Source organism: Pristiophorus japonicus, unplaced genomic scaffold (genome assembly GCF_044704955.1).
Source record: "Pristiophorus japonicus isolate sPriJap1 unplaced genomic scaffold, sPriJap1.hap1 HAP1_SCAFFOLD_258, whole genome shotgun sequence".
In the NCBI taxonomy this organism is placed as follows: domain Eukaryota; kingdom Metazoa; phylum Chordata; class Chondrichthyes; family Pristiophoridae; genus Pristiophorus; species Pristiophorus japonicus.
Window position 1 is genome coordinate 373354 of NW_027252318.1, and position 23779 is coordinate 397132.

The window sequence follows — 23779 nt, forward strand, 5'->3', positions numbered from 1 at the left end:
GAATCCCTCCCTTCTGCACCACTCTTCAAGCCACGTATTCATCTGAGCTATCCTGCTCTGACTAACACGTGGCACTGGCAGCCATCCTGAGATTACTACCTTTGAGGTCCTACTTTTTAAATTTAACTCCTAGCTCCATAAATTCAGCTTGTAGGACCTCATCCCATTTTTTTCCTATATCGTTGGTACCTATATGCACCACGACAACTGGCTGTTCACCCCCCACCCCCTCCAAAATGTCCTGCAGCCGCTCTGAGACATCTTTGACCTTTGCACCAGGGAGGCAACATACCATCCTGGAGTCTTGAGTGCGGCCGCAGAAACGTCTATCTATTCCCCTTACAATTGAACCCCCTACCACTATAGCTCTCCCACTCTCGAGAGTAAAAAGTGTTTCATTCTTTTCAAATGAGGGAACTATTCGGGCAGAGAATTACAGGTTTATTAACTTCATGCCACGTACAGGTAGTTTTATTTTTACCATCACTTACACCAACCATCACACACTCCAGGTGTATATCAGGAGATTCTGTGTGATGGTGAGGCGATCAGTGCAGAGACCAGTGTGTGCTGCTCATTATCCTCAGTGTGATTGAATCCCCTTTCCCACTGAATACTGTGGACAGACATGGTCACCTTGGTAACGGAATGGTCAGTGTGACATCACTTTCTAAACAAGACAATGGGTTATCAATAAATGGGAATTATATTAAACTATCTGCAATTACATTCTGAATAAAAGGATATAAAATGGTGAAAAATAACTGGTGAAGATAATCATTTATTTTTGCAGAATGCACTTGCAAACATTATGATGTACTTTGTACACCCACACACCCCACATATATAGAGTGAGGTGTGTGCTTTTTTTCCCAGTTGTTTCTCTTAACCAGATGAGAGTTAGTGTACCCAGCGGACATTAGGACCCTGCGGCTGCCCATCCGGCGGTGCTGTGAGGTCCCTGTTCCAGGCTCTGTCTGACACAATCAGTGGGCCAGGCAAAGCTCAATGGAAAACACTGCAGGAAAAACAATCCTTAGCATTAAAATCTGTGAACAGTTGGCACAGGACACAGTGTGAATTAGTAACCTTTAACACACAGAGTGCCACTAAGTAGGGCAAAGTGAATTGCTCCCCTTCAGTCCTGTCCCTCAATCCCAGTCCATCTCTGGGAGATTGTTACAAGATTCACCCCATCCTCTCAACACAAATATTACCCACACAATACCAGATCAACAGGACATTGCCCACAGCTGCTGATAGCTATTAACAAGAATAAACCTGCTTCTAAGTAAAAAAAACAAAATGATTGCATCCTTTCACACATGCAAATACATATCTTTATGATTATCAATATTTATAAATTCCTCTATCTATCATCTGTCTCTATATCTTACAGATGCAAGACCGGGTTCAGTATTAGCTGAGAGAGGTTGTATTGTAATATAAAGTGAGAAAGGGAATCGCGTTAAGTAAATGAGTTAGGGCCTCATGTAATATAAATAGAGACAGGGTCTAGTGCAGTAATAACTGCTACAGGGCCCAGAGTGATGTAAACAGATACAGGATCTAGTGGAATACAGAGACAGAGTGTGGTGCAATATTAACAGAGACAGGGTCCAGTGTAATATAAACAGAGACAGGGTCTAGTGTAATATAAACACAGACAGGGCCCAGTGTAATATAAACAGAGACAGGGCGTAGTGTAATCTAAACAGAGACAGGGCCTAGTGTAATATGAACAGAGACAGGGCCTAGTGTAATATAAACAGACACAGGATCTCGTGTAATATAAACAGAGACAGGGTCTAGTGTAATATAAACAGAGACAGGGTCTAGTATAATATGAACAGAGACAGGGTGTAGTGTAATATAAACAGAGACATGATGTAGTTACTGAATCACAGAGTCGAAGAATGATACATTTCAGATCGTGTACATCCAGCCCACTGGTGCCTGTGCTGGAACTCATGTGAAAGATCTAACCAATTATCCCACTCCACCTGCTCCTTCCCAATATCCCAATTAGTCCTACTCCCCCTGCTCCTTCCCAATATCCCAATTAGTCCCACTCCCCCTGCTCCTTCCCAATATCCCAATTAGTCCCATTCCCCCTACTCTTTCCCAATAGCCCTGCATTTTTTCCAATTCAAGTATTTACTCAATTCCCTTTAGAAACTTATTACTGAATCTGCTCCTGGCACCCTTTCAGGCCGTGTATTCCAGATCATAACAGCTCACTGCGTACTTACTTTCCTCATTTCGCCTCTGATTCTTTCGCTAGTTAAAACTGTGTCCTCTGGTTACACACCCTTCAGTCTCTGGAAACTAGTTAAGAACAGAAGAGCATAAGAATTGGAAGCACTTGGAGCCTGCTCTGTCACTCGATAAGATCATGGATTATCATCGACCTCAATTCTACTTTCAGGCCTGTTCCCCATAGTCCTGTGATTCCCCTAGAGTCCATAAATCTATCTATCTTAGCCTTGGATATACTCAATGACTCAGCATCCACAGTCCTTTTAGGTAGAGAATTCCCAAGATTCACAACCCTCTGAGTGAAGACATTCCTCCTCAACTTGGTCTGAAAAGGCATACCCCTTATCCTGACACTATGCCCCCTATTTCTGGATTCTCCAGCCAGGGGAAGCAACCTCTCAGCATCTACCCTGTCAATCCCCCTCAGAATCTAATATTTTTCAATGAGATCCTCTCTCATTCTTCTAAACTCCAGAGAGTATAATCTACTCAATCTCTCCTCATAGAACAACCCTCTCATCCCAGGGATCAATCTGGTGAACCTTCGTTGGACCGCCTCTGTGGCCTCACCAAAGCCCTGTACAATTGTAGTAAGACTTTCTCACTCTTGTACTCCAAACCCCTTGCAATAAAGGCCAACATGCCATTCACCTTCCTAATTGCTTGCTGTACCTGCATGCCAACTGTGTGTTTCCTGTACGAGGACACCCAAGCCTCTCGGAACACCCAACATTTAACATTTTCTCACAACTTAAAACATTCAGTTTTTCTGTCCTTCCTACTAAAGTGAATAACCTCACAGTCCCCCACATTATGCTCCATCTGCCACCTTATTGCCCACTCTCTTAACCTGTCCATATCCTTTTGCAGATGCTTTGTGTTCACGGCACAGCTTACTGTCCCACCCATCCCAGATACTGCTCCTGATACCCAGCACCTCTCGATACTGCTCCAGATACCTGTCATCTCTTGAACCACTGCATCAAGATTGGGAACAAATGACTGGGCTGAGGCCTGTCTTGGATTAAAAACATGAGGACCACTGTGTCACCATCAACAGCAGCAAGTCAACAAGGCTTCTGTGACTGCACCTTCTAAACCCATAATCTCCACCATGTAGAAGGACAAGGACAGCAGGTCCATGGAAAGACCAGCTCCTCCAAGTTCCCCTCCAAGTCACACACCAGCCTGACCTCAGCACATAGACTGCAGCATGGTTCAAGAAGACAGCGGCTCACCACCACCTTCTAAAGGGGCAATTAAGGATGGGCAATAAATGCCGACCTGGCTCGCCCACATCCCGAGAATGAATGAAGAAATAAAGAATGAGCTCACAGTGAGAAAGGAGCTGCAGAACTGCCGACACCATCAGCTTTAAGAAGACGTTTCCCTTTGGAGATCAGATTGCCCATTGAGTTTGATTAAACTGATGTTAAAGTAACAATGCTGCTTTGCCCCGTGACAGTAACAGATTATCAGAATATTTCCCATAATTTGAAATCGAATGTCAGACTTGAATGTCTTGTAGATTCATCTTTTAAAAAGTTGTGGGAACTCTGTTCTAAGCTGGATTCCACCCAGTTCGTAACAAGTCCTCAATCAGCTTGTCTTGTCATTGAGGTATCAAGGACTAGGCACACGGTGTTTAAAAGAAAGCTGATTGATTTATTTGACATTTATACAGATTATCAAACTATAGCCCAGTTACAGGCAGAGACAAATCCCAACTTCCAGAATTAACATAGTTCTGTCTTGGGTGTAATTAACAGCAGAATCCAACCCCTGCAGTCAGTTGTGAACTTGTTGGTGTTTCAGGCGGTCGGATGATACAGTGAATCCCTTCACACACACGGAGCAAGGAAACGGTCTCTCCTTCGTGTGAACTCGCTTGTTGTGTACCAGCAAGTGGGATGACTGAGTGAATCTCTTCCCACAGACAGAGCAGCTGAACGGCCTCTTCTCAGTGTGAACTCGCTGGTGTATCTGGAGACAGACGAACAGAGTGAATCCCTTCCCAAAAACGGAGCAGGTGAACGGCCTCTCCCCGGTGTGAACTCGCTGGTAATTCAGCAGGTTGGATAACTGAGCAAATCCCTTCTCACACACGGCAGGTGAATGGCCTCTCCGCAGTGTGAAATCGTTGATGAGTTTCCAGCTGGGATGGGTAATTGAATCTCTTCCCACAGCCCTCACATTTCCATGGTTTCTCCATGGTGCGGATGTCCATGTGTCTCTCCAGGTTGGATGATCAGTTGAAGCCTCATCCACACAAAGAACTAGTGTACAGTTTCTCCCCGCTGTGAATGGTGCGATGTTTTTTCAGGATTTGTAACTGATTAAAGCTCTTTCCACAGTCAGTGCACTGAAACACTCTCACTCGGGTGTGTGTGTCTCGGTGATTATCCTGTCACACTGATGTTTGAAATCCTCTCCCACAGACAGAACAAACAAACATTTCTCCTTCCACATTCAAAAGCCGATGATATTCTGGTCCTGATGACTTGAGTGACTCTGTCAGATCTTGATGTGATGTTTGGTTTGAGTTTCTCATCTGTAAATCCTCCTCTTCTAATACCCTGTAAAATGAGTTTACAAAAGTCATCACTGTAAGTACAAGATAGAAATTCACAACAGACAATTCTAGTTTCTATGCAATGTTTCTTCACATGCCCGGAATCATTTAACCCAGTCTGTTAATTGCTTTCAGCTACTGGACTTAACGTGTGCCCCACAGCATTCCCTCACCTTCGATGTGTGAATAGAGCATCACGCCTGCAAATCTGGTTTTCAATTTACTCAGCAAATGTATTGAACAGAAGATGAACAAGTAAACAGATCATGGCCTAATATTACAGCTCTATATTCACAGGAGAAAGTCTATTATCTAACTCCTCGAGTGGACAAAATAAAGATCCAAAATGCAAGAGTCCCTCGAATCCTTTGTTAAAACATTTCAAATCTTGCCCAGTTCCTTCCTTATTGCAGAATTATCTCTCCCTGTGGGAGTCGATATTGGTCAAAAACTACCAATTGTAAATTTGTAACCAGCCAAAGTGGATAACCTCACATTTTCCCACATTATACTCAATCTGCCAAATTTTTGCCCACTCACTTCGCCTGTCTATATCCCTTTGCAGATTTTGTGTGTCCTCCTCACAATTTGCTTTCCCACCCATATTTGTATCAACAACAAACTTGGCTGCATTACACTCAGTCCCTTCATCCAAGTCATTAATATAGATTTAAATAGTTGAATGTGGGGTTAATCATGCTTTAGTTGTTATTTGCCACTTAATGTATGTGTTGAATTTGTTCAATGTCTGTCAGCTTCTGGTATAGTTTATTAACGTGGGCTCATTCTGTATCTCTCAGTCTCTGGTACGGTGTGTGAGTATGGGATTCATTCTGTAGCTCTGAGTCTCTGGTACTTTGTGAGAGTATAGGATTCATTCTGTAGCTCTCAATCTCTGGTACGGTGTGAGAGTATGGGATTCATTCTGTAGCTCAGTCTCTGGTACGGTGTGAGAGTCTGGGATTCATTGAGTATCGTTCAGTCTCAAGTATTGTGTGAGTGTAGGATTGATTTTGTCTCTATCCATCTGTGGTACTGTGTGAGTGTGGAATACATTCTGCATTTTTCAGTCTCTGGTACTGTTAGTGATTGTGGGATTCATTCTGTATCTCTCAGTCTGAATCTTCCTGAGACTTTTGGATGGGTATGTAATGTGTAGATAAGTCTCCAATCTGGGGTATATGTTGTGGTTTTATTCTCTATCTTTCAGATACTATTTGTCTATTCTCTCTGATATTTGATTTGTCACTAAGGCTGCACAATTGTGAGATTAGCATAGTGGCTTTCCAGCTGATAATGGGTGTGTTTTTGGACTGGGATTGATGGATCCACCTGTGAATGGTATTGAGTTGTGGTGAAATGTTAACAACTTCTGTCTCTCCTGCTCTGTTTGATTGCTGGATTGAAAATGTATATCTGCAAATTGGGATCATTGCAGGACTGACTACTTCTGCCGTCTGTGAGTGTGGAATTGATAATCAGCAAAGAATTACTAAAAAAATGATTAAGAAAGGGAGAATAGACTATGAAAGTAAACTAGCACAAAATATAAAAACAGATAGCAAAACTTTTTATAGGTATATAAAAAGGTAAAGAGTGGCTAAAGTAAACATTGGTCCCTTAGAGGACGGGACCGGGGAATTAGTAATGGGGAACATGGAGATGACAGAAACTCTAAACAAATATTTTGTATTAGTCTTTACAGTAGAGGACACTAACAATATCCCAAAGGTGAATTGTCAAGGGGCTATGGGGGGGTAGGAACTTTACACAATCACTAAGAAGGTGGTACTCAGTAAGATAATGGGACTAAAGGCAGATAAATCCCCTGGACCTGATGGCTTGTATCCTTGGGCCTTAAGAGGAGTAGTGGATGCACTGGTTGTAATTTACCAAAAATCCCTGGATTCTGGGGAGGTCCCAACAGATTAGAAAACTGAAACTGTAACACCCCTATTTTAAAAAAAAGAGGCAGACAAAAAGCAGGAAACTATAGACCAGTTAGCCTAACATCTGTGGTTGGGAAAATGTTGGAGTCCATTATTAAAGAAGCAGTAGCATAACATTTTGAAATGCATAATTCAGTCAGGTAGAGACAGCATGGATTTATGAAGGGGAAGTCATGTTTGATAAATTTGTTGGAATTCTTTGAGGATGTAATGAAGAAGGAGGATGTAATGAAGAAGGTGGATAAAATCCAGTGGATGTGGTGTATTTGGACTTCCAGAAGTCATTTGACAAGGTGCCACATAAAAGGTTACTGCACAAGATAAAAGTTCATGGGGTTGGGGGTATTATATCAGCATGGCTGATATAAAGGATTGGCTAATGAACAGAAAACAGAAAGTCAGGATAAATGGTTCATTCTCGGGTTGGCAATCAGTAACTAGTGGGGTGCCGCAGGTTTCAGTGCTGGGAACCCAACTATTGTCTTGCTACAGTTGCACAGGGTATTGGTGAGACCACACCTGGAATACTGCATGCAGTTTTAGTTTCCATATTTACAAAAGGATATACTTGCTTTGGAGGCAGTTCATAGAAGGTTCACTTGGTTATTTCCGGAGATGAGGGGGTTGACTTCGGAGGAAAGGTTGAGTTGGTTGGGCCTCTACTCATTGGAATTCAGAAGATTGAGAGGTGATCTTATCGAAACATATAAGATCATGAGTGGGCTTGACAAGGTGGATGCAGAGAGAATGTTTCCACTGATGGGGGAAGACTAGAACTATGGGGCATAATCTTAGAATAAGGGGCCGCCCATTTAAAACAGAGATAAGGAGAAATGTATTTTCTCCGAGGGTTGTAAATCTGTGGATTCGCTGCCTCAGACAACTGTGGAAACTGGGACATTGAATATATTTAAGCAGAAATAGACAGTTTCTTAACCGATAAGGGAATAAGAGGTTATGAGGAGCGGGCAGGGAAGTGGACCGGAGTCCAGGATCGGATCAGCCAAGATTGTATTAAATGGCGGAGCATGCTCGAGGGGCCATGTGGCCTGCTCCTGCTCCTATTTCTTATGTTCTTATCTCTCTGTGTATTTGCACTCTGTGAGTGATACCGTACTTACTGTGTGTGACAAGGAGCCGGTTGCACTGTTCCTTATGTCTCAGGTGGAATAAACTTCACATTTGTTCCGGTTCCTTCAATTACTTACCTGGAGGAAGAAAATGTATCTCTGATCATTCAAGAACAGGAGAGGTAGAAAATACTAAAGTGATGAATGTAATCGTTCAATTAATATTCGTTATGAACATTCACAAAGGGAAGCCAGCGATACAAACAGTTTGTGTCTGACTCGACTGCAGTATTGTAGCACCCAGCTTCTGCACACCAAGTGTGTTAGGCAGATTTACAGCAATTTACTGACATCCAGACACAACCCAACCCCTGCTTCAGGAATGGGACTGCCCGATGGAGCGCGGATCTTTACACAGCTCAGATTGCTCCTCCCCTCTCCCAGGGCACTAACCGTTCAACCAAAAACAATAAGCCGCTGTTTAAAACATGTCCTTCACATTTCTCACCCGGTGCCTGCAATAGATGGTCCTTGTATAAATCCTCAGTGTCCGGCTCTGCTTCCACTGCTCGCTGTCCAATGACAACAAACACGGTGAGACTGGAACTAAAGCAGGAACGTTCACTACTGGTTTGCAGGGAGAAAGCAGCAATGATTGTAAACAGCAGATCCTTCCCATTCTGTCTCCCTTACCCGGGACACACGCTGTCCACACACAGCCCGAGAATGGCCTCTCCCTTCCCCCACTCACTCCACGCACTGAGACCAGTTCTTGCTCCACTCCGCCTGTTACACACAGACCCCGATTCCCCCTGAACTTCCCCCGGACTCAGTGCCGATCTCTGAGCCCATCTGCGGACACGCTCCCAAAGCGATGTGCTGTTGTAAGGAGGCTGCTGCTCGCTGCCTTACCCCGGGGCCGCAGAGTCTCCATTCCCGGCTGTTTAAACCATCTCCTTCCGCTCACTGAGTGAATGGCGCTCACAGGCAGGGCTGGGGGAGGGAGGGCGCATGCGCCCTTCTGCTTCCTGGAAATCGTCACAGGGGGCGGGGCTTAACCCCGCATGCGCAGCTCTCTGCAATAATTCAGCCTTTAAATCAAAGTGAACTTTTCCCAATTTACTTTTATCAGAATCTGAGCAAAGGAACTGGACCTGGGGGGCAAGGACAGAGAATGTTTAAAGCTGGGAGCCTTGACCCTTTGAGATGCTCAATTTGGGATCATTCTGTGCACATTGTTTTTCTCTTGGTGAACCAGGACCAAGCAGACAGAGCGCAAACCGAGCGGAGGGAAAGCTCCTCACAATCAGCTGGCGACCAAAGCGGCCCGGAAGAGCGCCCCGGCCACAGGCGGAGTGAAGAAGTCTCATCGCTACAGACCCGTCACCGTGGCTCTGAGGGGGATCTGCCGCTACCAGAAATCCACCGAGCAGCTGATCCGCAAACTGCCCTTCCAGCGCCTGGTGTGGGAGATCGCTCAGGACTTCAAGACCGACCTGCGCTTCCAGAGCTCGGCCGTCATGGCCCTGCAGGAGGCCAGCGAGGCTTACCTGGTGGGGCTCTTTGAGGCCATCCACGCCAAGCGAGTCACCATCATGCCCAAACACATCCAGCTGGACCGCCGCATCCGTGGAGAGCGCGCCGAGACTCCCCCTGCCCCGGCTCGGAGCTTCAGCACCAAGTGCAACAACCGCTCTTTTCAGAGTCACCAAATCAGCAAAGGAAAGAGCTGCGACCGGCACCAGGTAAACTGGCCTATGCACACACCGTGCAGGTCTTGTAGTGTTACTGTAACTGGGGGTTTATACAGTGCAGGTGGTGAATATCTGACTGTGTGGGTCTTGTAGTGTTACTGTAACTGGGGGTTTATACAGTGCAGGTGGTGAATATCTGACCGTGTGGGTCTTGTAGTCTTACTGTAACTGGGGGTTTATACAGTGCAGGTGGTGAATATCTGACCGTGCGGGTCTTGTAGTGTTACTGTAACTGGGGGTTTATACAGTGCAGGTGGTGAATATCTGACTGTGTGAGTCTTGTAGTGTTACTGTAACTGGGGGTTTATACAGTGCAGGAGGTGAATATCTGACTGTGTGAGTCTTGTAGTGTTACTGTAACTGGGGGTTTATACAGTGCAGGAGGTGAATATCTGACCGTGTGGGTCTTGTAGTGTTACTGTAACTGGGGGTTTATACAGTGCAGGAGGTGAATATCTGACTGTGTGAGTCTTGTAGTGTTACTGTAACTGGGGGTTTATACAGTGCAGGAGGTGACTATCTAACTGTGTGGGTCTTGTAGTCTTTTTTTTTTTGAAATTCGTAGCCAATCGTTCCAATTCTTTGTCAAATCACAAACGCCAGAGGTCACCTTGCACACGCCAAGGATCACTCTGCGCCAATGCTCTTAGCCAAAAGGCCTAGAGCCACTGCACCGTTCCTGGAAGTACTGCAATACCAGGTTCGTGCCATGGAGGTGGATGGGTCAGGTCCCCCACACACCTCCGTGGAGGTGGATGGGTCAAGCCACCCCACCCACCTCCTGTTTCCAAAAAAGCAAGCATATACCTTCCTGACCAGGGAGAAACCACCCGGAGGTCATGGTGGCTGGTCAGGTCAGTTATGCATGATCTTAGCCAAAAGGCCGAGTTACTGTAACTGAGGGTTTATACAGTGCATGCGGTTAAGATCTCACCATGTGGGTTTGGTCGAGGTGTCCCATATACTGATTGCACCTGCTCAACGTGGGTAGGAATAAGTAAATTATCCACAGACCGGGATAGATTTTCAGGAGAGAGCACGAAGTCTGAATCCTGCCTTTAAACCCAGCTCTTAATGCGGTGACAGGTGGGATACTATTTGGAATATTTTAAAATGACCAGAGCTGTAATTCTGGGTCATTCCTGTATGCAAATTTAAAGGGTAAAATTCTGCATGGTTCAATGCATTCGCTTATACTGAAAATGTTTTAGCCTCATTTCTGATCAGGAAATTCGCAGCTTGATTGCCAGACATTCAATCTGTTAAATTAGATCTCGAACAATTATAATCCATAGACCAGTAACCAGCCCTTTCACAGATACTGTGGGTGGCTCTGAAAAGAGTCTTTGGGTTATTAGATTAAATCCTGTCCGCTTTACTTGCTCTTGGACGAAGTGGTGGTTTTCTTGGGCAGCAGCACAGCCTGGATATTAGGCAGCACCCCGCCCTGAGCGATGGTCACCTTTCCCAGCAGCTTGTTGAGCTCCTCGTCGTTGCGGATGGCCAGTTGCAGGTGTCTGGGGATGATGCGGGTCTTCTTGTTGTCGCGGGCCGCGTTGCCGGCCAGCTCCAGGATTTCAGCGGTCAGATACTCGAGCACAGCAGCCATGTAGACCGGGGCTCCGGCACCCACACACTCAGCGTAGTTCCCCTTCCGCAGGAGCCTGTGAACACGGCCAACAGGGAACTGCAGTCCGGCCCGGGAGGAGCGAGACTTGGCCTAGGCCCGAGCTTTTCCGCCGCTTTTTCCTCTTCCACACATTTCCACAATCCACAAGTTCAGAGAAAGAATGAGAAACTCCTCCCACATCTGCCCTTCTTATACATCCTGGAGGGATGCAGGGAGCGAACTTGTGATTGGTCATTTCTGATGACCAATCACCGTCTTTTTAGTCCGCCAATGAAAAGAGGGCGAAAATTATTGTTAACAGTCCGATCTTTGACGAATTTTCAATTTCAAAAAGCCCGCCAATAATTTTTACAAGTGCGGATTATATTAATAAATTCATCATTAGTCAAAGAGTTTTAATTCCTTCTGTCTTATTCTATATTACCTTGCAAATTCCAGGATGTTACAATCAGGATTAAATTCGGGTTCAGTTTCAAACAGTCTGTAATGGGCGGGAATTTTCTGTAACGGGACACATTCCAGCTCAATCTTTGTACAATTTGGGAATCACAGATGGTGATCGATCCTCCGCACAGGCGGGAGTGAGACCAGAACTGGGAGTCCTTCTGTGAGAAAAGAGGGACAGAGTGTTCAAACTGCCCCCGTTCTGGTCTCTGGAAGAACTCCCATTCTGGCTTGTTACACACGGAGTCTCGGTTAATAAGCAGATTGACCCCGAACTACAATTTTATTTTAAACTATAAAGAGAGAGAATGAGGTGACTAAAGTCTGAGTCTCACCCCCTAAAACAAGATCATAATTCGTCGGCAGGCGACCAGGGACAGTGTGTGTAGTTTACTGGGAGGGAAATTCATCAGCGAAGCTCAGGTTGAACTAGACAGTAAAACCGCTTATCTGAGAATTCAAATCTAAATCTACAGCTGGATCTTTAAAGGTTGTCAAACACACTTGCTCAGGAAATAACTACAGTAAATTGAGTTTAAAAGATGACGCGTTTGTGCAGCTCTTTCAACGATGTTGTGGGTGGCTCTTAAAAGAGCCGTTGTGTTTGGGGTTTGTTCTGTCAGGACAGCGTGGAGTTTTACTTTGAGCTGGTGTACTTGGTCACCGCCTTTGTCCCTTCCGACACTGCGTGCTTGGCCAGCTCCCCGGGCAGCAGCAGGCGCACGGCGGTCTGGATCTCCCGGGAGCTGATGGTGCGGCGCTTGTTGTAATGGGCCAGGCGGGAAGCCTCACCCGCAATGCGCTCGAAAATATCGTTCACAAACGAGTTCATGATGCCCATGGCCTTGGAGGAGATGCCGGTGTCGGGGTGAACCTGCTTCATCACTTTGTAGATGTAGATGGAGTAACTCTCCTTCCTCGACTTTCTGCGCTTCTTGCCGCCCTTCGGTGGTGTTTTCTTGATTACTTTCTTGGCGCCTTTCTTGGCAATTTGTTTCTTTTCCTCAGGCATTGTCTTGTTCAGTCAGGCACAATTATGAAAGAAACTCAGCTCGGAGCTCGCATTATATAGGCAGCCCCACACTCCGCCCACAGCCCGATGCTAATGAGGGATGCGTGAAGGCAATGACTGTGATTGGTTCGTTGGCTGCGTTGTCAATTTCTATTGTTCTGTATCTCTCTGATTGGATGTTTAAAGAGACCAATCAAATTTATTGCTCGCCACAATCTCAAATTCGAAGTCATCAATTACATCCCCTCCCAATTTATACTCTGTTCTTTATGTTTCTATTCTGCTCTCAGGCAAAAATGGTTACTGACGGACGGTCTTGTGAGGAAGGTTCATTCACGTGTTTTCCATATATATATATTCAATAATCTGAACAGCAAAGTCACTGTCGATCTAGATTTCTACATGTTCGAGAGACATTAACCGGTTTATCACCGAGATTGCCTGAGGGTCACTTCTGATCACGACCTGGGAGTCCTTCTTTGAGGGCAAGAGACCCTCACTGTCCTTCCGCTCACCGTTTAATTCAACACCTTTCTTATCGGTCACTGCTGTAACTACATTAGCTGTTTCTGTATTACCTTCACCTGAAATATGCCATACCTTCTGTGCCGTAAAGGGCCTATTTCCCTTAGCACAGAGGGCATAAATTTAAAATAATTGGTCGAAGGTTTAGAGGGGAAATGTCTTCACGCGGAGGGTGGTGGGGTCTGGAACTCACTGCCTGAAAGGGTGGTAGAGGCAGAATCCCTCACCACATTTAAAACTACTTGGATGTGCACTTGAAGTGTCGTAACCTGCAGGGTTACGGACCTAGAGCTGGAAAGTGGGATTCCGCTGGATAGCCTCTTGTTGGCCGGCGGACACGATGGGCCGAAGTGGCCTCCTTCCGTGCTGTAAGGGGTTGACAGTGGATGGGCAATGGCAGACATTTAGAGACCGCATGGATGAACTACAATTGTACATCCCTGTCTGGCGTAAAAATAAAAAAGGGAAGGTGGCTCAACCGTGGCTATCAAGGGAAATCAGGGATAGTATTAAAGCCAAGGAAGTGGCATACAAATTGGCCAGAAATAGTAGTGAACCCGGGGATTGGGAGAAATTTAGAAGTCAGCAGAGGAGGACAAAGGGTTTGATTAGGGCAGGGAAAATAGAGTACGAGAGGAAGCTTGCAGGGAACATTAAAATGGACTGCAAAAGCTTTTATAGATATGTAGAGAGAAAAAGGTTAGTAAAGACAAACGTAGGTCCCCTGCAGTCAGAATCAGGGGAAGTCATAACTGGGAACAAAGAAATGGCAGACCAATTCAACAAGTACTTTGGTTCGGTATTCACTAAGGAGGACACAAACAACCTTCCGGATATAAGAGAGGTCAGAGGGTCTAGTAAGGAAGAGGAACTGAGAGAAATCCTTATTAGTCGGGAAATTGTGTTGGGGAAATTGATGGGATTGAAGGCCGATAAATCCCCAGGGCCTGATGGTCTGCATCCCAGAGTACTTAAGGAGGTGGCCTTGGAAATAGCGGGTGCATTGACAGTCATTTTCCAACATTCCATAGACTCTGGATCAGTTCCTATGAAGTGGAGGGTAGCCAATGTAACCCCACTTTTTAAAAAAGGAGAGAGAGAGAAAACAGGGAATTATAGACCAGACAGCTGACATCAGTAGTGGGTAAAAAGATGGAATCAATTATTAAGGATGTCATAGCAGCGCATTTGGAAAGAGGTGACATGATGGATCCAAGTCAGCATGGATTTGTGAAAGGGAAAGCATGTTTGACAAATCTTCTGGAATTTTTTGAGGATGTTTCCAGTAGAGTGGACAAGGGAGAACCAGTTGATGTGGTGTATTTGGACTTTCAGAAGGCTTTCGACAAGGTCCCACACAAGAGATTAATGAGCAAAGTTAAAGCACATGGGATTGGGGGTAGTGTGCTGACGTGAATTGAGAACTGGTTGCCAGTTTTGGTCACCTCACTTAAGGAAGGATATACTAGCTTTGGAGGGGGTACAGAGACGATTCACTAGGCTGATTCCGGAGATGAGAGGGTTACCTTATGATGATAGATTGAGTAGACTGGGTCTTTACTCGTTGGAGTTCAGAAGGATGAGGGGTGATCTTCTAGAAACATTTAAAATAATGAAAGGGATAGACATGATAGAAGCAGAGAGGTTGTTTCAATGGGTCAGGGAGACTAGAACTAGGGGGCACAGCCTCAAAATACGGGGGAGCCAATTTAAAACCGAGTTGAGTAGGAATTTCTTCTCCCAGAGGGTTGTGAATCTGTGGAATTCTCTGCCCAAGGAAGCAGTTGAGGCTAGCTCATTGAATGTATTCAAATCACAAATAGATAGATGTTTAACCAATAAGGGAATTAAGGGTTATGGGGAGCGGGCGGGTAAGTGGAGTTGAGTCCACGGCCAGATCGGCCATGATCTTGTTGAATGGCGGAGCAAGCTCGAGGGGCTAGATGGCCTACTTCTGTTCCTAAATCTTATGACAGGAAGCAAAGAGTAGGAGTAATAGGGTACTTTTCAGAATGGCAGGCAGTGACTAGTGGGGTACCACAAGATTCTGTGCTGGGACCCTAGCTGTTTACATTGTATATTAATGATTTAGACGATGGGATTAAATGTAGTATCTCCAAATTTGCGGATGACACTAAGTTGGGTGGCAGTGTGAGCTGTGAGGAGGATGCTATGAGGCTGCAGAGTGACTTGGATAGGTCAGGTGAGTGGGCAAATGCATGGCAGATGAAGTATAATGTGGATAAATGTGAGGTTATCCACTTTGGTGGTAAAAATAGAGATACAGACTATTATCTGAATGGTGACAGATTAGGAAAAGGGGAGGTGCAACGAGACCTGGGTGTCATGGTACATCAATCATTGAAGGTTGGCATGCAGGTACAGCAGGCGGTTAAGAAGGCAAATGGCATGTTGGCCTTCATAACGAGGGGATTTGAGTACAGGGGCAGGGAGGTGTTACTACAGTTGTATAGGGCCTTGGTGAGGCCACACCTGGAGTATTGTGTACAATTTTGGTCTCCTAACTTGAGGAAGGATATTTTTGCTATTGAAGGAGTGCAGCGAAGGTTTACCAGACTGATTCTCGGGATGGCGGGACTGACATATCAAGAAAGACTGGATCAACTGGGCTTGTATTCACTGGAGTTCAGAAGAATGAGAGGGGATCTCATAGAAACGTTTAAATTCTAATGTGCTTAGACAGGTTAGATGCAGGAAGAATGTTCCCAATGTTGGGGAAGTCCAGAACCAGGGGGTCATCATCTAAGGATAAGGGGTAAGCCATTTAGGACCGAGATGAGGAGAAACTTCTTCACCCAGAGAGTGGTGAACCTGTGGAATTCTCTACCACAGAAAGTTGTTGAGGCCAATTCATTAAATATATTCAAAAAGGAGTTAGATGTAGTCCTTACTACTAGGGGAATCATGGGGTATGGCGAGAAAGCGGGAATGGGGCACTGAAGTTGCATGTTCAGCCATGAACTCATTGAATGGCGATGCAGGCTCGAAGGGCCGAATGGCCTACTCCTGCACCTATTTTCTATGTTTCTATGTAAGCTTCGATGATAAATGTCTATAATTCTCAGACTTAAAAGGATATTCCGTTCATCGTGCATATGCTGATTTAAAACATAGACCTTGGCGAAAAACATATATCTATACAGACCAACATGTAAATCAACTATCTCTCCCTCCCCCGCCCGCCTGTGAGGCGGTGGGTGGCTCTTAGAAGAGCCTTTGCTTTTTGCTTGGGGGAAGAGGGTCGCGTTGAATCCATAGAATGCGGCCCAGCCGTTTCAGAGCGTACACCACATCCATGGCAGTGACCATCTTGCGCTTGGCTACTCAGTGTAGGTCTGAACTGACCGGCTCAGGAGAGAAATACACAGCCCGGAAACGGCCGGATCTCCCGAGAACAGAACCAGCATTCAAACTCTCAAACCAGACCAGAATTAAACTAGGCCCTTTTAATAACCGCCGACTCTCTTCATACAGCTTTCATTGACAGACTAAAAAATATTTAGGGAACCGGTTGCGGTATTTATACAATTTTTGAGTCTTTAACAACTGTAGTTCAATTATTCGCTGCTAACTAGAAGAGCGTTTGTGTGAGTAGAGAACCGTAATGCAGAGACCGGTAACTGAAAACTCCCGAATACAGGTCTGAAACAGGCCAATTTATCGGTACATTACCTCAAGGTCTCCATTCAGACAGTAAGCAGCCTTTCACAGATACTGTGGGTGGCTCTGAAAAGAGCCTTTGGGTTATTAGATTAAATCCTGTCCGCTTTACTTGCTCTTGGACGAAGTGGTGGTTTTCTTGGGTAGCAGCACAGCCTGGATATTAGGCAGCACTCCGCCCTGAGCTATGGTCACCTTTCCCAGCAGCTTGTTGAGCTCCTCGTCGTTGCGGATGGCCAGCTGCAGGTGTCTGGGGATGATGCGGGTCTTCTTGTTGTCACGGGCCGCGTTGCCGGCCAGTTCCAGGATTTCAGCGGTCAGATACTCGAGCACAGCAGCCATGTAGACCGGGGCTCCGGCACCCACACGCTCAGCGTAGTTCCCCTTCCGCAGGAGCCTGTGAACACGGCCCACAGGGAACTGCAGTCCGGCCCGGGAGGAGCGAGACTTGGCCTTGGCCCGAGCTTTTCCGCTAGTTTTCCCTCTTCCAGACATTTCCACAATCCACAGGCTCAGAGAAAGAATGAGAAGCTCCTCCCACATCTGCCCTTCTTATAGCTTCTGGAGGGATTCAGGGAGTGAAGTTGTAATTGGTCACTCTCTAGTGAATTTCATTGGTTGTTTCCGATGACCAATCACAGCCTGCTTAGTCCACCAATGAAAGGAGGGCGGAAATTACTGGTTCTCAACAGTCAGAAGCTAACGATTTTTTAAATTAAAAAATCCCGCCAATAATTGTTAAAATTGTGAATTATACTAGTAACTTCACCATTAGCAAATACTTCAAAACACTGTTTCCTTTTATCTTATTCCATATTTCCCTTGCAAATTCCAGGCTGCTACAATCAGGATTACATTCGGCTTCAGTTTCAAACTGTCTGTAACGGGCGGGACTCAGTCCTCACTGATTCTGTAATGGGACACATTCCCAGCTCATCTTTGTAAAAGTGAACTTCTTTTCACAGGAACTGCTGTGGAAGTGAGACCAGAACTGGGCGTTCTTCTGTGAAGAGAGATAGTGTGTTCAAACTGCTCCCGTTCTGGGTTATTACACTGAGGGAAGTCTCAGGTTAATAACGGACTGAGCCGCAACGGAATAAAAAAAAAAGTGAAAAGGGCTTGAGTGAGAATGTATGACTGAAATCGGAGTTTCCCCGCCCCCCAAAATAAGCCCTTTGTCAGCAGGCGCTGTGAATGAACGGGTCTGAGAGCAAAGGGAATGCGACCAGGGACAGTGTTTGGAGTTTACTCACTGCGGGAAATTCCAGCGACGCCAAGGTCGAACCAGACAGCGAAGCTGCTTGAGAATTCAAAACTGAATCCATAACTAGTACTGCAAAGGTTCTCACACACACTTGTTCGGAAAATAATTACAGTAAATTCAGTATAAAGGGTTTGTGCAGCTCTTTGAATGATGTTGTGGATGGCTCTTAAAAGAGCCGTTGTGTTTGGGGTTTGTTCGGTCAGGACAGCGTGGAGTTTTATTTGGAGCTGGTGTACTTGGTCACCGCCTTTGTCCCTTCCGACACGGGGTGCTTGGCCAGCTCCCCGGGCAGCAGCAGGCGCACGGCGGTCTGGATCTCCCGGGAGCTGATGGTGCGGCGCTTGTTGTAATGGGCCAGGCGGGAAGCCTCACCCGCGATGCGCTCGAAAATATCGTTCACAAACGAGTTCATGATGCCCATGGCCTTGGAGGAGATGCCGGTGTCGGGGTGAACATCACTTTGTAGATGTAGATGGAGTAACTCTCCTTCCTCGACTTTCTGCGCTTCTTGCCGCCCTTCGGTGGTGTTTTCTTGATTACTTTCTTGGCGCCTTTCTTTGAAGCTTGTTTCTTTTCCTCAGACATCGTCTTGTTCAGTCAGGCACAGATCTGAAGGGAGATCTGCTCCGGGCTCGCATTATATAGGCAGCCCCCACACTCCGCCCACAGCCCTATGCTAATGAGGGATGGGTGAAGGCAATGAATGTGATTGGTTCATTGGTTGCGTTGTCAATTTCCATTGTTCCATATGTCTCTGATTGGTCTCTTTAAACATCCAATCAGATTTATTGCTCGCCACAATCTCAAATTCTTGTATGAGGTCATCAGTTACATCCCCTCCAGATTTATACTCTGTTCTTTATAGAAACATAGAAACATAGAAAATAGGTGCAGGAGCAGGCCATTCAGCCCTTCTAGCCTGCACCGCCATTCAATGAGTTCATGGCTGAACATGAAACTTCAGTACCCACTTCCTGCTTTCACGCCATACCCCTTGATCCCCCGAGTAGTAAGGACTTCATCTAACTCCCTTTTGAATATATTTAGTGAATTGGCCTCAACTACTTCTTGTGGTAGAGAATTCCACAGGTTCACCACTCTCTGGGTGAAGAAGTTTCTCCTTATCTCGGTCCTAAATGGCTTACCCCTTATCCTTAGACTGTGACCCCTGGTTCTGGACTTCCCCAACATTGGGAACATTCTTCCTGCATCCAACCTGTCCAAACCCGTCAGAATCTTAAACGTTTCTATGAGGTCCCCTCTCACTCTTCTGAACTCCAGTGAATACAAGCCCAGTTGATCCAGTCTTTCTTGATAGGTCAGTCCCACCATCCCGGGAATCAGTCTGGTGAATCTTCGCTGCACTCCCTCAATGGCAAGAATGTCCTTCCTCAAGTTAGGAGACCAAAACTGTACACAATACTCCAGGTGTGGCCTCACCAAGGCTCTGTACAACTGTAGCAACACCTCCCTGCCCCTGTACTCAAATCCCCTCGCTATGAAGGCCAACATGCCATTTGCTTTCTTAACCGCCTGCTGTACCTGCATGCCAACCTTCAATGACTGATGTACCATGACACCCAGGTCTCGTTGCACCTTCCCTTTTCCTAATCTGTCACCATTCAGATAATAGTCTGTCTCTCTGTTTTTACCACCAAAGTGGATAACCTCACATTTATCCACATTATACTTCATCTGCCACGCATTTGCCCACTCACCTATCCTATCCAAGTCACTCTGTAGCCTCATAGCATCCTCCTCGTAGCTCACACTGCCACCCAACTTAGTGTCATCCGCAAATTTGGAGATACTACATTTAATCCCCTCGTCTAAATCATTAATGTACAATGTAAACAGCTGGGGCCCCAACACAGAACCCTGCGGTACCCCACTAGTCACTGCCTGCCATTCCGAAAAGTACCCATTTACTCCTACTCTTTGCTTCCTGTCTGACAACCAGTTCTCAATCCACGTCAGCACACTACCCCCAATCCCATGTGCTTTAACTTTGCACATTAATCTCCTGTGTGGGACCTTGTCGAAAGCCTTCTGAAAGTCCAAATATACCACATCAACTGGTACTCCTTTGTCCACTTTATTGGAAACATCCTCAGAAAATTCCAGAAGATTTGTCAAGCATGATCTCCCTTTCACAAATCCATGCTGACTTGGACCTATCATGTCACCATTTTCCAAATGCGCTGCTATGACATCCTTAATAATTGATTCCATCATTTTACCCACTACTGAGGTCAGGCTGACCGGTCTATAATTCCCTGCTTTCTCTCTCCCTCCTTTTTTAAAAAGTGGGGTTACATTGGCTACCCTCCACTCGATAGGAACTGATCCAGAGTCAATGGAATGTTGGAAAATGACTGTCAATGCATCCGCTATTTCCAAGGCCACCTCCTTAAGTACTCTGGGATGCAGTCCATCAGGCCCTGGGGATTTATCGGCCTTCAATCCCATCAATTTCCCCAACACAATTTCCCGACTAATAAAGATTTCCCTCAGTTCCTCCTCCTTAATAGACCCTCTGACCACTTTTATATCCGGAAGGTTGTTTGTGTCCTCCTTAGTGAATACTGAACCAAAGTACTTGTTCAATTGGTCTGCCATTTCTTTGTTCCCCGTTATGACTTCCCCTGATTCTGACTGCAGGGGACCTACGTTTGTCTTTACTAACCTTTTTCTCTTTACATACCTATAGAAACTTTTGCAATCCGCCTTAATGTTCCCTGCAAGCTTCTTCTCGTACTCCATTTTCCCTGCCCTAATCAAACCCTTTGTCCTCCTCTGCTGAGTTCTAAATTTCTCCCAGTCCCCAGGTTCGCTGCTATTTCTGGCCAATTTGTATGCCATTTCCTTGGCTTTAATACTATCCCTGATTTCCCTAGATAGCCACGGTTGAGCCACCTTCCCTTTTTTATTTTTACGCCAGACAGGAAAGTACAATTGTTGTAATTCATCCATGCAGTCTCTAAATGTCTGCCATTGCCCATCCACAGTCAACCCCTTAAGTATCATTAGCCAATCTATCTTAGCCAATTCACGCCTCATACCTTCAAAGTTACCCTTCTTTAAGTTCTGGACCATGGTCTCTGAATTAACTGTTTCATTCTCCATCCTAATGCAGAATTCCACCATATTATGGTCACTCTTCCCCAAGGGGCCTCGCACAATGAGATTGCTAATTAATCCTCTCTCATTACACAACACCCAGTCTAAGATGGCCTCCCCCCTAGTTGGTTCCTCGACATATTGGTCTAGAAAACCATCCCTTATGCATTCCAGGAAATCCTCCTCCACCGTATTGCTTCCAGTTTGGCTAGCCCAATCTATGTGCATATTAAAGTCACCCATTATAACTGCTGCACCTTTATTGCATGCACTCCTAATTTCCTGTTTGATGCCCTCCCCAACATCACTACTACTGTTTGGAGGTCTGTACACAACTCCCACTAACGATTTTTGCCCTTTAGTGTTCTGCAGCTCTACCCATATAGATTCCACATCATCCAAGCTAATGTCTTTCCTAACTATTGCATTAATCTCCTCTTTAACCAGCAATGCTACCCCACCTCCTTTTCCTTTTATTCTATTCTGTTTCTATTCTGCTCTCAGGCAAACATGGTTACTGACGGCGGTCTTGTGAGGAAGGTTCATTCACGTGTTTTCCTATATATATATATATATTCAATAATCTGAACAGCAAACTCGCTGCTGTCTTTGTCGGTCTAGATGTCTACATGTTCCAGACATTGACCTGTTTATATCCGAGATTGCCTGAGGGTCACTTCTGATCAGGACTTGGGAATCCTTCTGTGAGGGCAAGAGACCCTCACTGTCCTCCCACCGGTTAATTCAACACCTTTCTTATCGGTCACTGCTGTAACTACATTAGTTGTTTCAGTATTACCTTCACCTGGAATATGCCGTAAATGTCTATGATTCGAAGACTAAAAGGACACTGCGTCCATCGTGCATATGCTGATTTAATAAACCTAACGCCACAATACAGATCTTGGCGAAAAACGTATCTATGCTGAACAAAATGTAAATCAACTGTCTCGCCCCCGCCCCGTTCCCCAGGTCACTGCTCTCTCTGTGAGGCGGTGGGCGGCTCTGAGAAGAGCCTTTATGTTGTGTTGGGGGGAAAGGGTCGAGTTGTTCAGCCACCGAATCCACAGAGAGCGCGGCCCTGCCGTTTCAGAGCGTACTCCACATCCATGGCAGTGACCGTCTTGCGCTTGGTGTGCTCAGTGTAGGTGACCACATCCCGGATCACATCCTCCAGGAAAACCTTCAGCACCCCGCGGGTCTCCTCGTCGATCAGGCCCGAGATCCGCTTGACACCGCCACGGCAAGCCAGGCGGCGGATGGCTGGTTTTGTGATGCCCTGGATGTTATCACGGAGCACTTTACGGTGCCGTTTGGCCCCGCCTTTACCCTGTCCTTTGCCTCCTTTACCTTGGCCAGACATGATGATTCTTCACTCAAATCGCCGCTGAATGTTAACCTCTCGCCTTACCCATAGTCTGTTGAGACCACCAATGAAACGAGGGCGGAAATTCCTGTCAACAGTCAGACCTCGAACCATTTTTAATTTCAAAAACCCCAATAATTTTTTTAAGTGCGGATTATGTTAATAAATTCATCATTAGCCAAAGGTTTACAAACAGGTTTTACTTCCTTTTATTTTATTCCATATTTCCCTTACAAATTCCAGGCTGTTACAATCAGGATTAAATTCACGTTCACTTTCAAACTGTTTGTAACGGACAGCAATCAATCCCCACTGACTCTGTAACAGGGACACATTCCAGCTCAAACTGTGTAAAAGTTGGGAATCACAGATCATGGATCGATCCTCCGCACAGCCGGGAGTGAGACCAGAACTGGGGGTCCTTCTGTGAAAAGATAAGAGGGACAGAGTGTTCACACTGCTCCCGTTCTGGTCTCTGTCCGAACTCCCATTCTGGGTTGTTACACTGCGGGGAGTCCCGGGTTAATAAACGGATTGACCCACAATAGGAATTGAAAAATAAACTTGAAAAGGGCTTGCGAGAGAATGAGGTGACTGAAATCTGATTCTCATCCCCTAAACAAGCTCTTAATTCTTCGGCAGGCACTGTAAATGGGAAAGAGCGAGAGGAACTGTGTTTGTAGCTTGAATGGCGGGAAATTCAACAGCGGCTCAACATCGAACCGGTCAGTGAAGCTGCTTATGAGAATTCAAAACTAAATCCACAGCTGGAACTGCAAAGGTTCTCAAACACATTTGGTTAGGAAATAATTACAGTAAATAATTACAGTAAATTGAGTCTAAAGGGTGATGCTTGTGCAGCTCTTTCAGCGAGGTTGTGGGCGGCTCTTGAAAGAGCCGTTGTGTTTGGGGTGTTCTGTCAGGACAGCGTGGAGTTTTACTTGGAGCTGGTGTACTCGGTCACCGCCTTTTTCCCTTCCGACACGGCGTGCTTGGCCAGCTCCCCGGGTGTGGATATGTGAACTGGGTATATGAAAATAAAGACAGTGAAGTGAACTGAATATATGAAAATGTATAAGCCATGGAAAAATAACTAAGAGAATGTCAGATTGCAAATATTACAACATCAGCAC

At 45.7% G+C, this 23779-nt stretch overlaps 3 protein-coding genes, 1 long non-coding RNA gene and 2 pseudogenes across 6 annotated transcripts in view; 2 read left to right on the forward strand and 4 right to left on the reverse strand.

Annotated features, from left to right (window-relative positions):
- LOC139247122 (nuclear factor 7, ovary-like) overlaps positions 1-23779 on the reverse strand; it is a 640289-nt gene that overhangs the window by 264180 nt on the left and 352330 nt on the right. The gene's annotated exons all lie outside the window — the stretch shown is intronic.
- Positions 1-23779, reverse strand: part of LOC139247112 (zinc finger protein 432-like) — a 521915-nt pseudogene that overhangs the window by 126971 nt on the left and 371165 nt on the right.
- The window catches only part of LOC139247117 (zinc finger protein 432-like), a 420986-nt gene that overhangs the window by 69414 nt on the left and 327793 nt on the right, over positions 1-23779 (forward strand). The gene's annotated exons all lie outside the window — the stretch shown is intronic.
- On the reverse strand, positions 748-8853 carry LOC139247109 (uncharacterized). 3 transcript variants are annotated; one of them, XR_011590816.1, is made up of 5 exons: positions 8763-8853; positions 7902-7988; positions 3595-4835; positions 2253-2328; positions 748-1018 (listed from the first exon to the last, which is right to left on the reverse strand). It is a non-coding gene; the product is annotated as an uncharacterized lncRNA (long non-coding RNA). The 3 variants fall into 3 exon arrangements; XR_011590817.1 differs by lacking the exon at positions 8763-8853 and adding an exon at positions 8359-8755; XR_011590818.1 differs by lacking the exon at positions 2253-2328 and having other exon boundaries at positions 749-1018.
- LOC139247110 (histone H3-like) lies at positions 8862-23668 on the forward strand. Its single transcript, XM_070871517.1, has 3 exons — positions 8862-8953; positions 9109-9595; positions 23570-23668. Exons 1-3 carry the CDS (start codon positions 8862-8864, stop codon positions 23666-23668), a joined length of 678 nt encoding a protein of 225 aa, XP_070727618.1.
- Positions 10268-10499, reverse strand: LOC139247124 (U2 spliceosomal RNA; annotated as a pseudogene).

Coding starts and splice junctions, on each gene's coding strand:
- LOC139247110 (XM_070871517.1), top strand. CDS start 8,862: ATGCGCCCTTCTGCTTCCTGGAAATCGTCACAGGGGGCGGGGCTTAAC. Junction 8,954..9,108: donor AATTCAGCCTTTAAATCAAA/GTGAACTTTTCC, acceptor TTGGTGAACCAG/GACCAAGCAGACAGAGCGCA. Junction 9,596..23,569: donor AGAGCTGCGACCGGCACCAG/GTAAACTGGCCT, acceptor GTGTTCTGTCAG/GACAGCGTGGAGTTTTACTT.